The sequence below is a fragment of the Lindgomyces ingoldianus genome (genome assembly GCF_010093535.1).
Source record: "Lindgomyces ingoldianus strain ATCC 200398 unplaced genomic scaffold BDR25scaffold_2, whole genome shotgun sequence".
Taxonomy (NCBI): Eukaryota; Fungi; Ascomycota; class Dothideomycetes; order Pleosporales; family Lindgomycetaceae; genus Lindgomyces; species Lindgomyces ingoldianus.
In genome coordinates this window covers 2,313,449-2,332,663 of record NW_022985163.1, presented here as the reverse complement: position 1 = coordinate 2,332,663, position 19,215 = coordinate 2,313,449, and the positions used below count along the sequence as shown (strand labels likewise).

General features: G+C 34.5%; 4 protein-coding genes across 4 annotated transcripts; 2 read left to right on the top strand and 2 right to left on the bottom strand.

The window, feature by feature from the left end:
• The first annotated feature begins 13,267 nt into the window (after positions 1–13,267).
• On the top strand, positions 13,268–14,307 carry BDR25DRAFT_300238 (SesA protein). The gene has a single exon (XM_033689330.1). The coding sequence runs from the start codon at positions 13,497–13,499 to the stop codon at positions 14,127–14,129; it is 633 nt and encodes a 210-aa protein (XP_033554068.1). The 5' UTR covers positions 13,268–13,496; the 3' UTR covers positions 14,130–14,307.
• On the bottom strand, positions 14,192–15,406 carry BDR25DRAFT_300237 (uncharacterized protein). Its single transcript, XM_033689329.1, has one exon. It carries the CDS (start codon positions 15,021–15,023, stop codon positions 14,400–14,402), a length of 624 nt encoding a protein of 207 aa, XP_033554067.1. The 5' UTR covers positions 15,024–15,406; the 3' UTR covers positions 14,192–14,399.
• A 912-nt stretch (positions 15,407–16,318) lies between these two features.
• BDR25DRAFT_196340 (uncharacterized protein) lies at positions 16,319–16,630 on the top strand (the record flags this gene model as incomplete). Its single annotated transcript, XM_033684342.1, has 1 exon — positions 16,319–16,630. A coding segment is annotated over one exon (312 nt), but the record flags the coding sequence as incomplete, so codon positions are not given.
• A 1,165-nt stretch (positions 16,631–17,795) lies between these two features.
• BDR25DRAFT_300236 (uncharacterized protein) lies at positions 17,796–18,897 on the bottom strand. Its single transcript, XM_033689328.1, has one exon. It carries the CDS (start codon positions 18,785–18,787, stop codon positions 17,951–17,953), a length of 837 nt encoding a protein of 278 aa, XP_033554065.1. The 5' UTR covers positions 18,788–18,897; the 3' UTR covers positions 17,796–17,950.
• Positions 18,898–19,215: the final 318 nt, after the last annotated feature.

Here is a 19,215-nt window from a genome sequence, read left to right as displayed (position 1 = left end):
GCAACAAGCCTAGGCATAACTCTTATACATGCAAGGATATTAAATAATTCTATAGTAGTTTATTTTATATAGTATATTTTTACGTTGTTAAATTAATAGTCTTTAAAGTTAAATTTAGTAGTGGGGCGGAACACTTGCTTGTGTTGAACATTCGCTTGTGGACTATGTTATATAAATTTTTTTAAAAAATCTTTACTAATTATACTTACTAGCTAAGACCTAAGAAGTAAGTTTAGAATATATATAAAAAAAATAGTGCTATTATGTAAGAAGTTTAGATATAAGACTTACTATGTAAATTTAAGTAAATAGTTCTTTTTACTATATTATGCTTAACTACTATTACTATAGTAATAATATTAATAATAATAATACATCTACCTAGCAACTATAACTATTATAATTAGGCACTAACCTACACTTACTATTAATGTGCGTAGGAAGTAACTTTATTTTTAGTACTAATCTTAACACATAGAGGCGCAGATGTATGCCTTACTAAAGATATTATGCATTATAAGTTTTTGCGCATAGACTATAGTGTTAGAAAGCTTACCTCTTATATACTCTAAACACAGTGCAGACACTGCATATATATATAAATAGAACTCTATAGTAAGCTATACACATAAGATATTAGTGCAGCTACTTAGTAAATTCTACTTATAACTTTATTAAGTAACGTACTTTACAGGCAAGTTGCTTACACACCTAAGTTACTTACTTTTACTAAGACTCTACTACACTACTTTTTTTACACTAATGTATTTCTAACAACACTACTTAGATGTGTTAAAAGAATGTTAGATACAGCTTATACTTTAAGCTTTTAAATAAAATATAACACTTTTTAAGTAACATGCTATAGCTATTTATAAAGTCTTTTAAAAAATAATAAGTAACTAACACACTAAATAACTTTTTTAAGCTAATTATATAGCTAACTTATAAAAGCTAGATAATAATAAAAAGTAGGTAATTATTTAGCACATACTTAAGCTAGATGCGCAAGGATTTCCCCTCTAGCTAGCAGCTATAGCTAATATAGTTAATTTTTTACACGCTAAGCATAATATAAGCTATATTAGCATAAACTAGCTTAATATATTTATTAAGCATTACCTAAAGCTTAAAGTAAAGTTTAAGTGTAAGTATAACTATAAAAAAGCTTTTTATAAAGTTTTTATAGTAATTTAAAGCTAGTTTAACTTTATAAAGAATATTAAAGCTAAGTATAGCATCTAGAATAATAATATATATAACTTTAATAAGATAAAGTTTATAATAGGCTAAATATTTACTAAAGTAGTTATTATAAGTTTAGAGAGATAAGGATAGCTAAAAGTAGTCTAGCTAGGTAACTAGAAGTAGATAATAGCTATTTAAAGTATTAATACTAAAAAGTAGGCTATTTTACTTTTTATTATTTTTTAAAGTAGGAACTACTTTTTAAACTAGTATAAAAAAAATCTACTTTAAGATTAAGTTATTATAATCTTTAAGCATAGCTAGACTACTAATTAGCTTAGTCTAAACTAGTTAAAGCACTTTAATGTGTATATAAAGAAGTGTACTATTAGCAGCTACTATTTGCTAGTTATTAATAGCTATAAAAGCTATAACTTACTTTATTTTTAGTAATACTATAAAGATAATAAAATTATTACTATTTATATACTTTTTTACTTATTACACTTTTTATAGCTACTTAATATAGGTTGTTTTACTTTTTTAAAAAAAGTATATAAGCGCTAAGCTAAAAACTTTATATATAACTAAATTATTTATATTATAAAAATAAAGTTTCTACTATGCTTTAAAGTAGCCTATAATGCTATAATTACTTTTAGTAATATCTAAAAAAAGTTTTAAAGCACTAAATTAGTTTCTTTTAACTTATAATAAGTTATAATAAGCTTTAATGTAAAGTTATGCACTTTATTACTACTACTACTTATATATAATAAGCTTTAGTAGTTATAAACTTTAAGTAATACTTTAAAACTTAAGTTATAATTAATGCTTATAAAAATAAAAATTTAGAAGCATATAAATAGTTTACTAACTTTTATAGTTAAAGTGTTTAAAAAGGTTTTAAAAAGGGTAGTAATAATTATATATAAGCTAGTATTAGTATAATAAGAAATTACTAAGCTTTAAGCAGCTAATAAAGCTACTACATAACATAAATTATATAAAAGAAAGTAGTTTAAAGTAGAAAAAACCTTAATAATTTAAAAAAGCTTATACTTAATAGCTCTAAAGGAGTTTAAAGCGCATAGTAATAAAAAAAGGTAAAAAAGTAGGTGTAAGCTAAAGTAAGTAAGCTATTCTAAAGGCACTGTAAACAGTGCAATTAGACTAAGCATAACGCGCAAATATGTAAGTAAGAAGCAGAAGTAGTATCTAAATAATATTCTAGGCTGTACTATACTATATAGTGCTAGAGCGGGTTGTTATAGGCTATAATAGAGTTTATTAGGGTGGGGTCTTGGCAAAAGTAAGCGACTCAGGTGTGTGAGCAACTCGCCCGTGAAGTACGTTATAAGTAAAAGAAACTAAGAGTAAAAAGTAAAAGTAAGTAAAAACTTTTACTACTACTGCACAGGCTATAACATAATACTACATAGTAAAAAAACATAACTTAGATGGTATAACTCTTATAGATAAAAATTATTATATTTATATATTACTTATATATGTAAATTATATGCGCATTTAACTTCTAAAATACACTAATAAAAAAGATAGACTTTATAGCATAACTTTAATGTTATTATACTTATTATAAAACTTATAATTAACTTCTAGCAAATAAGGCTGCTTACTAATTAGCTTAAAGTTAGCTATAACATTAAAAACTAAAGCTGTAGCATTATTAGTAAATTTAATAGCTGCTACTATTTTATTTTTAGCATCTTTATCTGCAGTATATAGAAACTTGTAATTTAATATATTTATAGACTTATATATTACTTTTACAGTAGTAGTTAGATTAATGTTAATACTAAGAATAGTAGCATCCTTTTAAGATAGATCTAGAGCTATTATTATACTTAATACTTTACTAGCAACTAAATAACAGCACTGCGCTAGACATAGTTATGCCGCTTCTAAGTATTTACGCCCTACATTCTATAAAGCGCATGCTTAAGAGGTGTAAAAAAAAATAGCGTTAAAAGTGTAGTACTTAAAAAGATTATAAATACAAGTAGTTAAAGTATGCTTATTACTTTACTAGTTTTTTACATTATAGTTAAGAAACTTATTTATAAAGTTAACTAAAAACTAACTACCTTTCTAACTAGTTAAATTAATAAGTAAAGTAAAAGCTATAGCTATGTAAGTAGCTAAGCTACTATAGTTACTATTAATAAGGCGCTTTAAGTATAGAAACTTTAGAGTATAAGTATACTTTTTAGCGTAAGCATATAGTTTTAAGACCTTAGAGATAGCTACCTTTAGCAAGCTAACATCCTTATATTTAATAGCCTAAGAAAGGAGCTTATATACATAGTAGTTTTAGATAAATATAAAATTAACTTAACACTTATAATCTTCTATATAATCTTTAGAATTTTATAGTAAATCTACTATTTTCTTAACTAAACTAGTAAACACTTTTACTATTAAGTTATTTACTACTTCTACTATTATACTTAGCAAAAACTGCTAGTTTAACCCTAAGCTATACTATTAATAAGTAATTAAATAGTAATAAAACTTAGTAATAATTTAAGCCTTATAGTTATTTTACATAAATGTTCCCCTATAGGCGTATATAAAGGACTTTAGTGTAACAAACTTTTAGGCTATTTTACTAGCAAAATATCTTAGTGTAGTAAGGTAAACTTAGTTACCTACTACTAGCTTGTCTCTAAAGTATAGTTTAAGTATAGCTCTAATACTATGCATTTAGGCGTAGAATAATCTAGGCAGAGGTACTATATAGCTTAGCTTGTTGTATATAGTTATATTCCTTACAGCACTAAGTTTAGCAGACTACATCTAATTTAGCATTTTATTATTGCTAGTAACTATAAACACTAGCTTATCTTTTATAAACAGCTTATTAGTAAGACTTATTTATAACTAAAAGAAGTTTTAAAGTATTTTAATATTATTTACTACTATACTTTTATCTAGCTAAATAAGCATTATTAGAGTTAGCTTTTAGTTTTCTAGAAGCAGTATAAGTAAGTAGTTAATTTTTAGCATCTTTAAGCACTTTTTAAGCCTTTAACTAATAGTAATAAACTTATTAATAATAGCACTATAAGCTTTATATAAAATGCTAATAGTTTACACAGTATAAAAAGCCTCTATAATATTACTATGCTTAGAAGGAGGGTTTATTTTACTTATGTTTAGTAGGATTGTGCTGTTAAAGTCTAACTAATATAGATAGTAACACCTCTAATTAGTTATAACACTATAGAATTTATATATTAGCCTAGTAGTAATTAAAAAGGTTATACTTTTTTTTATATAGCTTTACTTACTAACACTAAGGTGCATATTATAGTTATTATATACTAAAGCGCACAGCGCTAAAAACTAGTAATAGTAAATAACTTTTTATGCAGTAGCTTTAAGCGCACTAATTAAGCGCTATGCAGAGTTATATAACTTTTTTAACTTTAAAAACTATGTTACTTTAAAAACATGTTGTTTTACACCTGTAGAGTAAAAAAAAAAATAGTAAAGATAAAAAGCAGTTTAACAGCTTAAGATACTATAAAAAGTAAATATTTAAGATAATAAATATAATCTATAGATAGTTTTTATTATTAAGTGTCTTTATACTTAACTAGTATAACTAGAATAAAAGATTAAATAGAGTGCTAGTATACTAATAAATAAGCGCTGTAACATTAGACTAAGCACACTAAATAAAGGCACTTAATGCTTCTTAAAAGTATTGTCTAAATAACATTATTTTTAACTATAATATATTAAGCTTAGCCTTAAGCTTTATAATGTAGTTCTAGATAGTAGCCTTAGGTGTTATAATAAACTATAAACATAGCTTTATAGCACTATTTCTGTCTACCTTTTTAAGCAGCATAGCTTAATATTATAAGGCTTAGAAGGCAAGCCTAATAAACTTAAAAAATAAGCCTCTTTTTTAGCTATTATTATAGCAAACTCTCTTAACTGCAGTTATATATAAGGCAAATTACTTTTACTTTTCTGCTATAAGGTCTAGCTTTAGTAGATCTTACTGTATAAGTATAAACTTTAATAATTTTAAACTTTTAAGCTATCTAACCTTGTGTACTAGCAGCTTTAGTGTAGTAGTAGCAGCAACAGGCAATGTGTGCTGCTCTGTTTTATAAAGCTCTGTTTTATAAAAGAAATCTATGTTAAATAGTAGCAAAAAACGCATATTAGTATATAATGTTAAAGTAACATTAGCTGTACATAGTTAGTAAAAGGACTATGCAGCTTAAGTATAATTAAGAATATAATAGCTACTTACGCATATAAAACATAAGTGCAGCTAAAAAAAGCTTTTAACTAGGCCTTTTATAACACACTTTATAAAGTAAACTAAACATAATACAGTATAAAGTAAAAAGATATGCTAAAAAAATACCTAGCTAAAGTATAATTATAAATATAATAACTACTTACGTATATAAAACATAAGCGTAGGTAAAAAAGACTTTTAGCTAAGCTCTTTAATGTTACTAAAATAAAATAAAATACTATAACTAGCTATATATATAATTTATAAGTGTAAAAAGCTAATAAATTTATAAAAAGTTTATTATACCTTATATATGTGTAAGAATTAAGGCAACGCGCGCAGCTATATTATTGTTCTTATATAGTTAAGTTGCTAGAGGTGTAAGAGAATCTATTGCATAAACGCTAGGCCTCTCAGGTAATTAATTAAACATAGGGTTATCTCTACAACCTATAGTACAATTTTGCTAAAAAGTATACTAATTAATATAGAATTAAATAAATTAATTTATTCTTGCGCTAAGCTAGGCAATAAGAGTAATAGAGAGATAGTAGGTCGCGTTAAAGTTAGAAGAAGGTGGATTTTCCTAAGCTACCAAAAATTACACGGGCGACTAGACCCTCCTGCGGAGGACCCCTCACGGCACGTGACCCCTCACGGCACGTGATCCGGGCACGTGACCCGTGACTCGGGCCAAGACAGAGGGGTTGGTTATTACTAGACTAGAATCATAGCAAGAGCTTGAAAATGAGCAGAAAAGGCTACAATTAGATTTGTAGGTTTTATTGCGTGCGTTTTGTTGAGTTTGCAAGGGTCGATTTTTGCGATTTTTGGTGGTCTTTAGAGCTGGCGGATGAGTGGTGAAACACGTTAAGTGGGCTTGACGTTGACTCAGCCACGCAGCAGCTACTAAAAAGTGCTCTGTGCACAAGATCCTGCTCTGCGTACTTTAGTCAGCTGTTAGTCACAACCGAGAAGTAGCAATGTCTCTTTAAAGATCTTATCACTCTTTCTTTATTTCCGCAGAAATTTAAATCTACGTAATAAGACTTATAGTAGACAGGCAGGCTATAATTTATTACCTTGTGCGGAGAGAATCGTCACTTCTTGAATGGTTGCAAGCGTATTCGGGCTCTGGGACAGCCTTGTTGAACCAACACCAAACGTCGTGCACAGGACGAAAATGCAACCTAGGAAGCGGTCATCTAGTGGAAAACGATAACACTTCTCTACTACAAAAATTAACTCTGTTGCAGAACAAAAAGTACAATTTATATTAAAATTACAAAAATCCACCTATTTATTACATCTTAACCTTATACAACACGTTTTAATTAACGCTTTGTAATTGCTTTATAGGTGCTCTTCTATAAGCTACTACTAACATAAAGAAATAGAAGCTATTATTTATTAAAAGTAGTTCTTTATTTACTAAATCTTAAACTTTAATTAATAAAGTTTTCTACTCTATAATATTAATATATATTAAATAGCAGACGTTCTACTACAAGCTTATAGCTGTAACGGCACAGGCAAGACAATAGGTCCGAATGCGGTGGGAATCCACTCAGAGGCATATAGGAGTGCGTGGGGACTTGGAACCTAGGAATGCCATTAACACCTATAGGCCTTGTACAAAAGGATATTAGAAAACTACTAAGCTAGCTACAGGGGCGAGGTGCAACTAAATACATAAGGGAATAGAGGTAACAGCAGAAGTTAGGGCTAGGTTAGGGTTAGAGCTAATACAGGGGCCTTCTAGAGATTCTAGGACGCCTAAGATAGAACAATTTATAAGAATTATTACACTACCCCCCCCTTTATAGACTAATAGTCCCTATTAGTAGTAGTTATAGTATAAAGTATTACTGTTATATCCTCTGCATTCTTAAACTAAAACAAGTTTAATTTAGCTAGGTGTCCTTACTAAGTATTCCTTTGCACTGCTGCAGTGTCCTCTACACTAAACACTATGCGCGCCTGTTCTAATAGTAATCTGTATAGATATCTAGCCTGTTAATAATTAAGACCTTTGTTTATTGCTATCTATATAGTTATTAATCTTAGGCGTGCGTTTAGTGTAGTAGCATTTAGGCGTTATTAAAGATGCCTTAAAGGTCTCTTACTATTAGAGTAGTAGAGGTGATTTAAGCTATTATTAGAGGTGATTTAGTAGTTAGAGGTTAGTAGTTGCCTAGCAGTGTTTTAGTAGATTAGCTGCTTAAGCTGTGCTTATAATTAAGCATAGATATACTGCTAGAGGTTAACTTTAAATTAGGTAAGTCTAGTGTTAGGTTCTACAGACGCAGGTTTAGCTATTAACAGGGTAGTAGTTAGTAGTTAGAGGTTAGTAGTTAAAAGTTAGGCATTAGCAGTTGTCTCTAATTCTAATAAGTTATTAGTAGTCTTTAAGTTTCTACCTTAGCGCATTTATTACAACTTTTCTAAAGGTAATTCTAATTATAGAGGATAAGAAGTTTTAAACTTAAAGGCTTTAGTTAACTAGAGGTTAATAAGATCTAGTCTATAGACTAAATAGTTTAATATAATAGTGTGTAAGTATTATAACCTAAACTAAATTTAACGCGTCTTAGGCTTAGACATAGTTAAATAAATAATTAGTGCAATATTATAACAAAGCTGTTAGTAGCAAAAGTAAATTTTTTAATATAATGTAACAGCATAGGCAAGACAATAGGTCTAAATGCAGTAGAAATCTACTTAGAGGCATATAGAAGTGCGTGGGGACTTAGAACCTAGGAATGCTATTAACACCTATAGGCCTTGTACAAAAGGATATTAGAAAACTACTAAGCTAGCTACAGGGGCGAGGTGCGACTAAATACATAAGGGAATAGAGGTAACAGCAGGAGTCAGGGCCAGGTCGGGGTCGGGGCCGATACAGGGGCCTTCCGGAGGTTCCGGGATGCCTGCGATGGAACGATTCATGAGAATCGTTACAATAGCTAAGATTCCCCCCTCTAAACCTATAAGTAAGAACTAGGTGTTATGCTTTACTAATAATTAGGTAAAGCTTTATAGAAAGTAGAATAAAAAGCTACACTATTAGCACACTTTTTTATTAGAATTTAGTTAAGTTAACGCTTAGTTTAAGCTTAAAAATAACACACACAAAATGTATAAAATACTAGTTTAATGTACTTATAACGTACTTTACAAGCAAGTTGCTTACACACCTAAGTTACTTACTTTTACTAAGACTCTATTACACTACTTTTTTTATACTAATGCATTTCTAATAACACTACTTAAATGTGTTAAAAGAACATTAAATGCAGCTTACACTTTAAGCTTTTAAATAAAATATAATACTTTTTAAGCAACACACTACAGCTATCTATAAAGTCTTTTAAAAGATAATAAGTAACTAACACACTAAATAACTTTTTTAAGCTAATTATATAGCTAACTTATAAAAGCTAGATAATAATAAAAAGTAGGTAATTATTTAGCACATACTTAAGCTAAATGCGCAAGGATTTCCTCCCTAGCTAGCAGCTATAGCTAATATAGCTAATCTTTTATACACTAAGCATAATATAAGCTATGTTAGTATAAACTAGCTTAATATATTTATTAAGTGCTACTTAAAGCTTAAAGTAAAGTTTAAGTATAACTATAACTATAAAAAAGCTTTTTATAAAAAATTTATAGTAATTTAAAGCTAGTTTAACTTTATAAAAAATATTAAAGCTAAGTATAGTATTTTAAATAATAATATGTACAACTTTAATAAAATAAAGTTTATAATAGGCTAAATATCTACTAGAGCAGTTATTATAAGTTTAGAGAAATAAAGACAGCTAAAAGTAGTCTAGCTAGGTAACTAGAAGTAGATAACAGCTATCTAGGGCATTAATGCTAAAAAGTAAGCTATTCTACTTTTTATTATCTTTTAGAGTAGTAATTACTTTTTAAACTAGTATAAAAAAGAAAATCTACTTTAAAATTAAGTTATTATAGTCTCTAAGTGTAGCTAGACTACTAATTAGCTTAGTTTAGACTAGTTAAAGTACTTTAACGCGCATATAAAGAAGTTTACTATTAGCAGCTACTATCTACTAGTTATTAATAGCTATAAGAGCTATAACTTACTTTATTTTTAGTAATACTATAAAAATAATAAAATTATTACTATTTATAACGTACCTAACAGGTTGGCCGGCCACACAGGTTGGCTAGCCACTTTTGCCAAGCCTCTACCACACTCTACCTATCTACATAATGCTTTAACAACAACACTAGATTAAATCTTCTAAAGAATATTAGATATAGCTTACTTTTTAAGCTTTTAAATAAAACTTAAAACTTTTTTTATAACATGCTATAGCTATTTATAATGTTTTTTACATACTACTAAGTAATTAACGCGCTAGACAGCCTTTAAAAGTAGAATGCTAGCCTAAATTAAAAAATCTAACTAAGCTTAAAAAAAAGATAGTTATTAAGTATATACTTAAGCTTATTACACACAGATTTCTTTTTAAGCTTATAGCTATAGCTAATATAGCTAATTTCTTACGCGGAGAGCATAATCTAGGCTAGGTTAGCTTAAACTAGCCTAGTATGTAAGTTAAGCACTACCTTAAGTTTATAATAAAGTTTAATTATAAGTATAATTATAAAAAAGTGCTTTATAAAGATTTAGAGGTTATCTAGGGCTAGTTTTACCTAGTAGCTAACATAAAAGCTAAGTACAGTATTTAGAATAAAAACATATATAACTTTAATAAGTTAGGCTTTATAATAAGCTAGATATTAACTAAAGTAGTTATTATAGCTTTAAAAAAACAAGGACTGCTAAAGGTAATATAGTAAGGTAATAGAAAATAAATAATAGTTATTTAAAGTATTAATATAATAAAGTAAGCTCTTTTACTTTTTATTATTTTTAAAGGCTGCTATTACTTTTTTACTTAGTATAAAAAGAAAAATCTGCTTTAGAACTAAGTTATTATAGTCTTTAAAAATAGCTAGATAATAAATAAGCTTAAGCTACAGTAGTTAAAGCACTTTAATAAGTATATAAAAAAAAAGTTATAAGCGCTTATTAGCTTTTTATTATTAATAGCTATAAAAGCTATAACTTACTTAATTTTTAGTAGTACTATAAGAAGAATAAGATTATTACTATTTATATGCTTTTATACTTATTACACCTTCTATAGCTTCTTAATATAGGTTGTTTTACCTCTTTAAAAAAAGTGTATAGGCGCTAAGCTAAAAATTTTATATATAACTAAATTACTTATATTATAAAACTTAAGTTCCTACTATGCTTTATATACACTTATAATATAGTAATTACTTTTAGTAATATCTAAGAAGGGTTTTAAAGCGCTAGTTTAGTTCTATTTAACTTAAAATAAGTTAAAATAGCTTTTAATATCTAGTTATGTACTCTATTACTACTACTACTTATTAATAATAAGCTCTAGTAGTTATAAACCTTAAGTAATACTTTTAAATTTAAGTTATAATTAATGCTTATAAAAGTAAGAATTTAGAAGCTTGTAAATAGCTTACTAATATTTATAGTAAAGGCCTTTAAAAAAGTCTTAAAAAAGGTAGTAATTATTATATATAAGCTAGTGTTAGTGTAAAAGAAGATTATAAAGCTTTAAGTAGTAAATAAGGCTACTACATAACATAAATTATATAAAAAGAAGTAGATTTAAGTAGAAAAGACTTTAATAGTTAAAAATAGAGCTTATCTAACTACTCTAAAAGAGTTTAAAGCGTGTAGTAATAGGAAAAAGCTAAAGACATAAGTATGCGCTAAAGAAGGTAAGCTAAGTTAAAGGTAATATAGGCAGTGCAATTAGACTAGGCATAACTTGCGTACATGTAAGAAAGTAGTAGAAGTAGACTCTAAATAATATCTTATGTTGTATTGCTTTATATAGGGCTAAAGTAGGCTGTTTTGCGCTAGAATAGGGTGGTTTTAGTAGAGGCTTAGTAAAAGTAGCCGGCTAACCTGTTAGGTACGTTATGCCTTTTTACTTATTACACTTTTTATAGCTACTTAATGTAAGTTATTTTACTTTTTTAAAAAAGGCGTATAAGCGCTAAGCTAAAAACCTTATATATAACTAAATTATTTATATTATAAAAATAAAGTTTCTACTATGCTTTAAAGTAGCTTATAATGCTATAATTACTTTTAGTAATATTTAAAAAAGTTCTAAGGCGCTAGATTAGTTCTTTTTAACTTATAATAAGTTATAATAGGCTTTAATGTAAAGTTATGCACTTTATTACTACTACTACTACTTATATATAATAAGCTTTAGTAGTTGTAAACTCTAAGTAATACTTTAAAACTTAAGTTATAATTAATGCTTATAAAAATAAAAATTTAAAAGCATATAAATAGTTTACTAACTTTTATAGTTAAGGTGTTTAAGAAGGTGTTAAAAAAAGTTGTAATAATTACATATAAGCTAGTGTTAGTGTAATAGAAAATTACTAAGCTTTAAGTAGCTAATAAGGCTGTAATATAACATAAATTATATAAAAAAAAGTAAATTAAGGTAAAAAAAACTTTAATAATTTAAAAAAGCCTATAATTAATAGCTCTAAAGAAGTTTAAAGCACGTAGTAATAAAAAGAAAGTAAAGAAGCAAGTATAAGCTAAAGTAGGTAAGCTATTCTAAAGGCGCTATAAATAGTGTAATTAGACTAGGCATAACACACAAATGTGTAAGTAAGAAGCAGAAGTAGTATCTAAATAATATTCTAGGCTGTACTGTACTATATAGTGCTAGAGCGGGTTGTTATAGGCTATAATAGAGTTTGTTAGGGTGTAGTCTTAGCAAAAGTAAGCAACTTAGGTGTGTAAGCAACTCGCCTATAAAGTACGTTAATTTTAATAAAATAAAACTTATAATAAAAGTTGCTAGTATATCTAAGGTTATAACTAGCTCTAACACTATTAGTTATGTAGTTGCTATATAGTCTAGCAGTTATAACTAAGTTATAAGAATTAAGTATATTAACATGTCTAGCTAAGCGCTTCTACTATCTATTATTCTACTAGGCAAGCTGTTGCGTTTGCTAAAAGGTTAACCTCCCAGCTAGCACAGCAGAAGGATATATATAGACGGATAGCTGTACGCGTGTCAGATATGCGCACCTACTGTCAAGACAGGAGGAACGCTTGACGAAAGCTGCTACATAGTACGAGCAATAAGCTCGAACAGTATGTTGCTGCAAATTGCTGCATGTTGCAGCATTTTGCAACAAATTGCAGCATGTTGCAGCAAATTGCAGCATTTTGCAACATTTTGCAACAAATTGCAGCATGTTGCAAGCTGGTCGCGCATAGGGCTAGTGCGCGAGGGACTCGGATCGGCAAAACAAAAAGCCGAGCAACACGAGTAGAGCAGAAAAAGGATCGATAAATCAACACAATGAATGATCATCCCATACATCATATCCAAACCCATTATTCATCTCAGGAAGCCCAGAAACAGTGCTTCAATCTGACAACGCGACACACCCCCTAGCTTAAACTGTGGAACAAGAGAGGTAAAACATAGTAAAACAACCTTAATACACCCTCTCTAGCCTAAGCAATAGAACTTAGAGACAGATCTAGTAAGGTAGCCTCTGTAATAGACGCACTGCCTAAATAAATGCTCTTTGCTAAGCGTGGGAATTGAACACGCAGTGCTCTGGGATAATGCGATCCTATTGGTGGAGCAGGGGTGCGCAAATTTTTAAGCGCTAACCATCTACACTACGCCGCAAACTGCGCTTATGACTGTTGCGTTTGCCAAAAGGTCAACCTCCCAGCTAGCACAGCAGAAGGATATATATAGACGGATAGCTGTACGCGACACCATTCTTCTTACATTTTTCTTCCCTAGGGCCTGTTATCGGATCCATCGAAGCCACCAATTCTTTTCACATTTTTTACGTGAAAGAACGAGAAGTTGAGACAGATATTTTCAGAAAACACCATCTCTATCCAACATAGCCAAATAGTTGCTCGCCGACCATGTCAGGCTTCGAGGTTATGGGGCTGATTTCGGCCACTATCTCCTGCATCGACGCTTCAGCACAACTGTACACCGCCATCCAGAATACTAGCCACCTTCCTGGAGCATTTAAAGATGCAGCACAGCGCCTGCCGCTTGTTAAAGACACGCTCGTAACCATTGAAACGCGCCTTAACAAAACCGGATTGGATAAGATCGCCAACGAATCTATCAGTATCGTCATTAAGGGTTGCAAGGAGAAAGCCGAGCGCCTTGCTGACATTCTAGAGCAAGTTGCCGCCCAGTCTGAGGCTACACGTATCGAGAAATATCGCCTTGCTGTGCGCCGACTCGGCAAAGAGAACACAGTGGAGGTACTCATGACGGGTCTATTGGAGGATGTTCACTTGCTAGCAGCTCACGATGCTGTGAGAGCTGTCGGAGACGACAAAATGGACGAGCTGATGGCTGCTATCAAAGAGTTGTCCAGGGTGCCACCCTCTGCTCCCGCTGGACCGGTGTTCACATATCAGGGAGTTGGTGACCAGATGAATAATACTGGCAGTGGGACGCAGAATATCAACAAGGGAGCCGGCCAAATGAATTCTGCAGGCACTATCTATGTTGGGTTATCCTCCTCACTAGCATACTGAGTTCTGAGAATGACGTTGGTTGGAATGCAGCGCGCAAGTTTTCGCCATATCGGACGAAGCGTCGCGTATCGGCTTCTGAGAAATTCGTTTCTTGGCCAAGAGTTTTATTTCTGTGTCCTTCAACTCTTCTAGAGCATCAGCTTCTGTGAAATACTATCTTATGCTCTCACAACACCCCTTTGTGGCCCTCACATCAACTCTGAGTCATTGATTAACTTTCTATTTTCTTTTTCATCGTTCCGCAAGTTGGACATACTCGGTTGGATTGTGTCAGGGTTTGCTTGGTGCCACACCCACGTTTACGTTGTCACCAATATACAGAACAGCGTGGTCCTTGCCGACACTTATCTTTCCATCAGCAAGATTCGTGATCTGGTCGCCAATTCCGTAGAAATTGATTCCTGGTCCGCCTTCAGAGTTTTTGGCAGCCATCCCCGACAATTTTTTCAGGGCGTCGCCTAATTCAGCGTTTTGAGAATCGCTTGCAACGAGGGACCCGGACTTTATTGCGTCTGCTATGGCTCCCAGAATCCTGCCCAAGACTAGCTCAACTGCTCTTTCTTTATCTTGCGCCACCGCTTCTGCGTAAGTCTTCCTTCTCGCTGGCGCTTCTGCGGTAGCAACATAACCGAAGACCAATTCGAGGAGCTCAGATTTTTCCCTGCAAGTTTGCGAACACTGGCGGAGGTCTGTCCCAACAGGCTTTGCGTCCTTCTTATCCAGTTCTATTCTAGCACTCTGAATAATCTTCTCGGCGAGAGCAATCCAGGGACCCGCTTGCTGAAATACAGCCGGGAGAGTCAAATCTTTTTCAAGCGTACCATGATCTTGAGCTACTTGTCTGAGGTTGTGCGATGACTTCTTGAAGCTGTCCCTCGTTATGCGATCGTCCATGATGGATGAGATATCTCTTTATGGAGCAGGGCGAAACTAAATGGAAGGGATGAGCTTGAAAATAATCTCGCTTTGTGAGAGCGGTGGACGAGCAAAATTTCGCTGTCAAGAATGGGCAAAGGAAGACCAGAAGGGTCAAGAGTAGGCTGTAAGGAGATAGTCAAATTTTTGAGGATCGACCACTGGAATGTCACTGCTTTATCTTCCGGATGGCACGGCGAATTTAATATGAAATCTGCAAGGCTGAGAGATGAGGCTCTGCGTCTTGTTAAAGGTGAACCACCCCTAACTTATGTTCGATCAAGCTGCCCTCACCGGTCACCAGGCTGAGACGGTTAAAGGTGAACCACCCCTAACTTATGTTCGATCAAGCTGCCCTCACCGGTCACCAGGCTGAGACGGTTAAAGGTTCACCCGATAGTCTAGACAAGTGGGGATTCCCAACACAGAAGGCCGTTGAATTACTCATTTCAGTAATTCGGTGGAGTGTAATCAAGTCAGTATCAAGACGAAGCTGCGCATGGGGTTGCACAGTCATGCACGGTTTATTGGAGGTTTCTTTTAACCCTCATAAAGGAAACCTCAACCTCTCATGGAGCATGCCTCTACAATATGATTGGAGGATGTACGAAGGGCATGCTCAGCTCTGATGTCAGTCGAACCACTGGCGCCACTCTCGAGGTGAAATGGATTGGTGCTGAGCGAGGCAGGTTTTGGCGAAATAGTGGGCTCCAAAAGATGGGCCCGACTTCTACTTAGGCAACAGCAGATATCTAATATACATCTGGTTCATCTTCTAAGACACGGCATGTCCTGCTGCGGCCACAATCCATTTCAGCCGCATAACTTTCGGGTTGGCCATTTTGGGCGTGCGCCCGCCTACACAATGTTCATTGCTAGCCTCGTCTGCGGACTGTGAGAGATAGCTTTCGACTCGTGTCGCACGGACTTCCTGCTCAACGATTGTTCCCTCTTGCACAATTGATACCTTTCTTCACTGAACTAGGAGATGGCACCCAAAAGCTCGCCGATGGACGTGCCGAGGATGGGCCCGCACATCCGCCACTTAGGTCAAGGGGACCAAATCATTTCTGCGGGTCCAGGCAATGTGATTAGCGCAAAAGACTCCGCAACCATTTACGCTAGTAAGTTCAATATGGGCGCTAAGCGTCTCCACGGCCTAGTTTTCTAGAGGCTTCAAGCTAAGCCTACCGTACCTATCTGTACTGACTGATGGGATTCTAGATTCGTACTCCTTTGGCGTTGGCTCTCATCTTGAATGGCTACAAGCCACAGATCCTATGTGTGACAAATCTCGTATTCAAGAACAGAAGGGATACGATATGACGAAGAACCAGGGATGGTGCAAATGGATCTTCAGCAACAATACTTTCAACACTTGGCGTCATGACAAAGATAGTAAGCTTCTCTGGATTCACGGGAACGCTGGCTTTGGAAAAACGATGTTGCTAGCTGGTATCATCGATGAGCTCGATACACGAGACGAGGGCGCCCCTAAGGCTTCCACTGTAAGCTATTACTTCTGCGAGGCTCCTACCAATACGTTCAAAATTCAGGACGCGACGGCTGTGTTTCGAGGACTGATAGCTGTTCTCTTTGAACGTGATCCAGCGTTGGCTCTTCGGCCAGACTACCAAACAAGCCCCACGGAATCATACCAATACAAGCACCCCAATGCGGTTTATGCTCTTTCAAATCGGTTGAAAGACATGCTAGTAACACTCAAACACACCGTATACCTCATCATAGACGCTTATGATGAATATGAAAGGATAGACGAATGGGAGAAAATACTCATCAAAATAGGTACGAGCTTCGAATGCTCCAACGTTCACTGGCTCATATCTAGCCAGAGCAAATGCGAAAAAATGAGAGAATGGTACAACAAATGGAGCAAGAAAGCAACAGGGATGTTTGAGATCGACCTATTGTCACCTGGTCTTTCATCGGCTGTTGAACCGTACATTGATGAAGAGCTAGCAAATATAACATGCTTAGATGGGAACCCAGGGCTGCATCAGAGATTGAAGCAGATGATTCATAAAAAAGCCAAATCTAGGTTTTTCTGGGTGTCTTACATCTGCGAAAGACTTAGAGATGTTGAAAGTTGGGATGCACTCGAGAAGGAGGTTGAAAACGCGCCAGAGGATCTTGGCGACACGCTACCGAGTCCTAAAAGCGTGAAATTAATCAAAGAGCGGTATGCACAGGCCGATGCATATGCAAAGACGGGCTACGAAAAGTATTACGTATTCAAGGAGAAGCTGAGGAAAATATCTTCGGGTGAGATTAACAAAGGGTCGAGGGAGAAGGAAGGCAGCACCTACGACTTGTTGACGGGATCCATCACGGCGCACAGGAGAGCCATTGAAAAAGCTAAGGAGGCACACCCACACTACCACTCTGCCATCATTAGGGCCGATATCGGGGCTGCCGAATCATATCGCGAGCTTTCCCACAGCAGGACATATTCAAGGGAAAAGCAACTGAAGTATATCGACTTAGCAGAGGAACATATCATGTCTGCTATTACCAGATCAAGGGAATTCGGTTACACATCAAGAGAGCAGCGGGCCAAGTATGAAAAAGTTCTACTTGAAACCCGTAGAGTTATCATCCGCGAGAAAATAGGACTCTATGTAGGGAATAAGGAGCTTCATACAGTTCTCTTGGGCCGGGCATTTGAGTGTCGAAAGAAATTGGAGAGAGCATTAGACCGAAGCATCAATGACGCAAAGACCATCATGTGGACGCAGTGGTGGCTGGGTACCCTGAACAAAACTGTCGAGAGATTGGAGTGTGAATCGTAAATTACTTATTGCCAATTCACAAATATCGAGCACAAAATAACCGCGACCATGATAATTAAGGAAACATGATCTCAAATAGTCTCCACCTTTCTTCCTTTATCGACTTCCGTTACTTTGATGTGAGTCTCCTGGCCCGTCATCAAGAGGATTGCTACCAATCGAACTAAAAGTTTCGGAACGAACAAGCGTGCCATAATCCGGAATGTTGCTGGGGTTTCCATGGCTTGAAACAATGGAACGACTATCTGTCGGGCGGCATGATCCCCTCCTGCCATAACCCAAAAGGGAAGACCGATCTCTACTGTCTGGTTCTCCATTTCTTAGCTCCTCCGTCGAAAGCCTTTGTCGACCACTGAGTGAGACCGCTCTTCTTTTCCGTCGAAGCATTTGCCAGTATAGATAGCTTCCAATAACAGTAATCATGGCCCCTAGGACGGACCCGACAACGATTCCTACAATTGCACCAACCTCCAAATCATCTTCGAGGTCGGAGGTGTCGTAAACAGGAGCCGAAGATAGAGAAGAGAGCGGCGACTGTGCGGTGGGCAGTACCGGAGAGGCAGCAAGGTCGTTAAATGCAACCGAGACAGCCTTATTGTCGTGGCCGATGAAGCTGACAGACTCATTTCCGGGGGAGAGTTCGATCGAATCAATGCATTTTGCGCCTTTGATCTCCAACATATCAATCGGCTTGGTCGAAATATTCGAGGTACGGACGATAGCGAAAGAGAAGCGGCCATCCTCATACGAAAGGGGCCAGTACACGTATTTGTCGTACAACAATATAGGATAATTCTCCTCGGAGGGACCGTCGACATTGCAAGGGCTTGGAACACTCGGAGTTAAGCACCGGCTCGTTGAGAGTTTGGTCCCTGAGGGCTTGGGAAAGCCGGCGACATTTGTTCTGCTGACAATAGGGAGTCGAGAGGTCATCTTTCCTGTGATTAGGATGCTAATAGGACGCATAGGGTGGAAGGGGTTTGCGGCTCTTATCTACTCCATATCTCAGCCTTGTGAGGACCGGTACGGAAACATTCCTCTCCGTGAGACTCTCTGACCATGGCGCAGCTGAAGAAGGACCCCGCAGCTTTATCATACTACTAGTTTCTAATAAACACACCAAGCGGTTCTATCCGAAAACAGCGCAAGACATCGACCCTGGCTCAAGTCCAACTGAATCTGGATGGATCAGCGCGAGGAGGCAGGCATGGCATCATGACCGGACAAGGAAATGTGTACCGAGTCACACATTTTTAGCATCTAAAGGGGACCTGATCCGTCAGGGCTTTCTTAGGAATGGCTGGGGCTTATGTGGCGCCTTGAGTGTCTTTAGCAGAGGCGCTCTTTCCTCGTATTCTGAC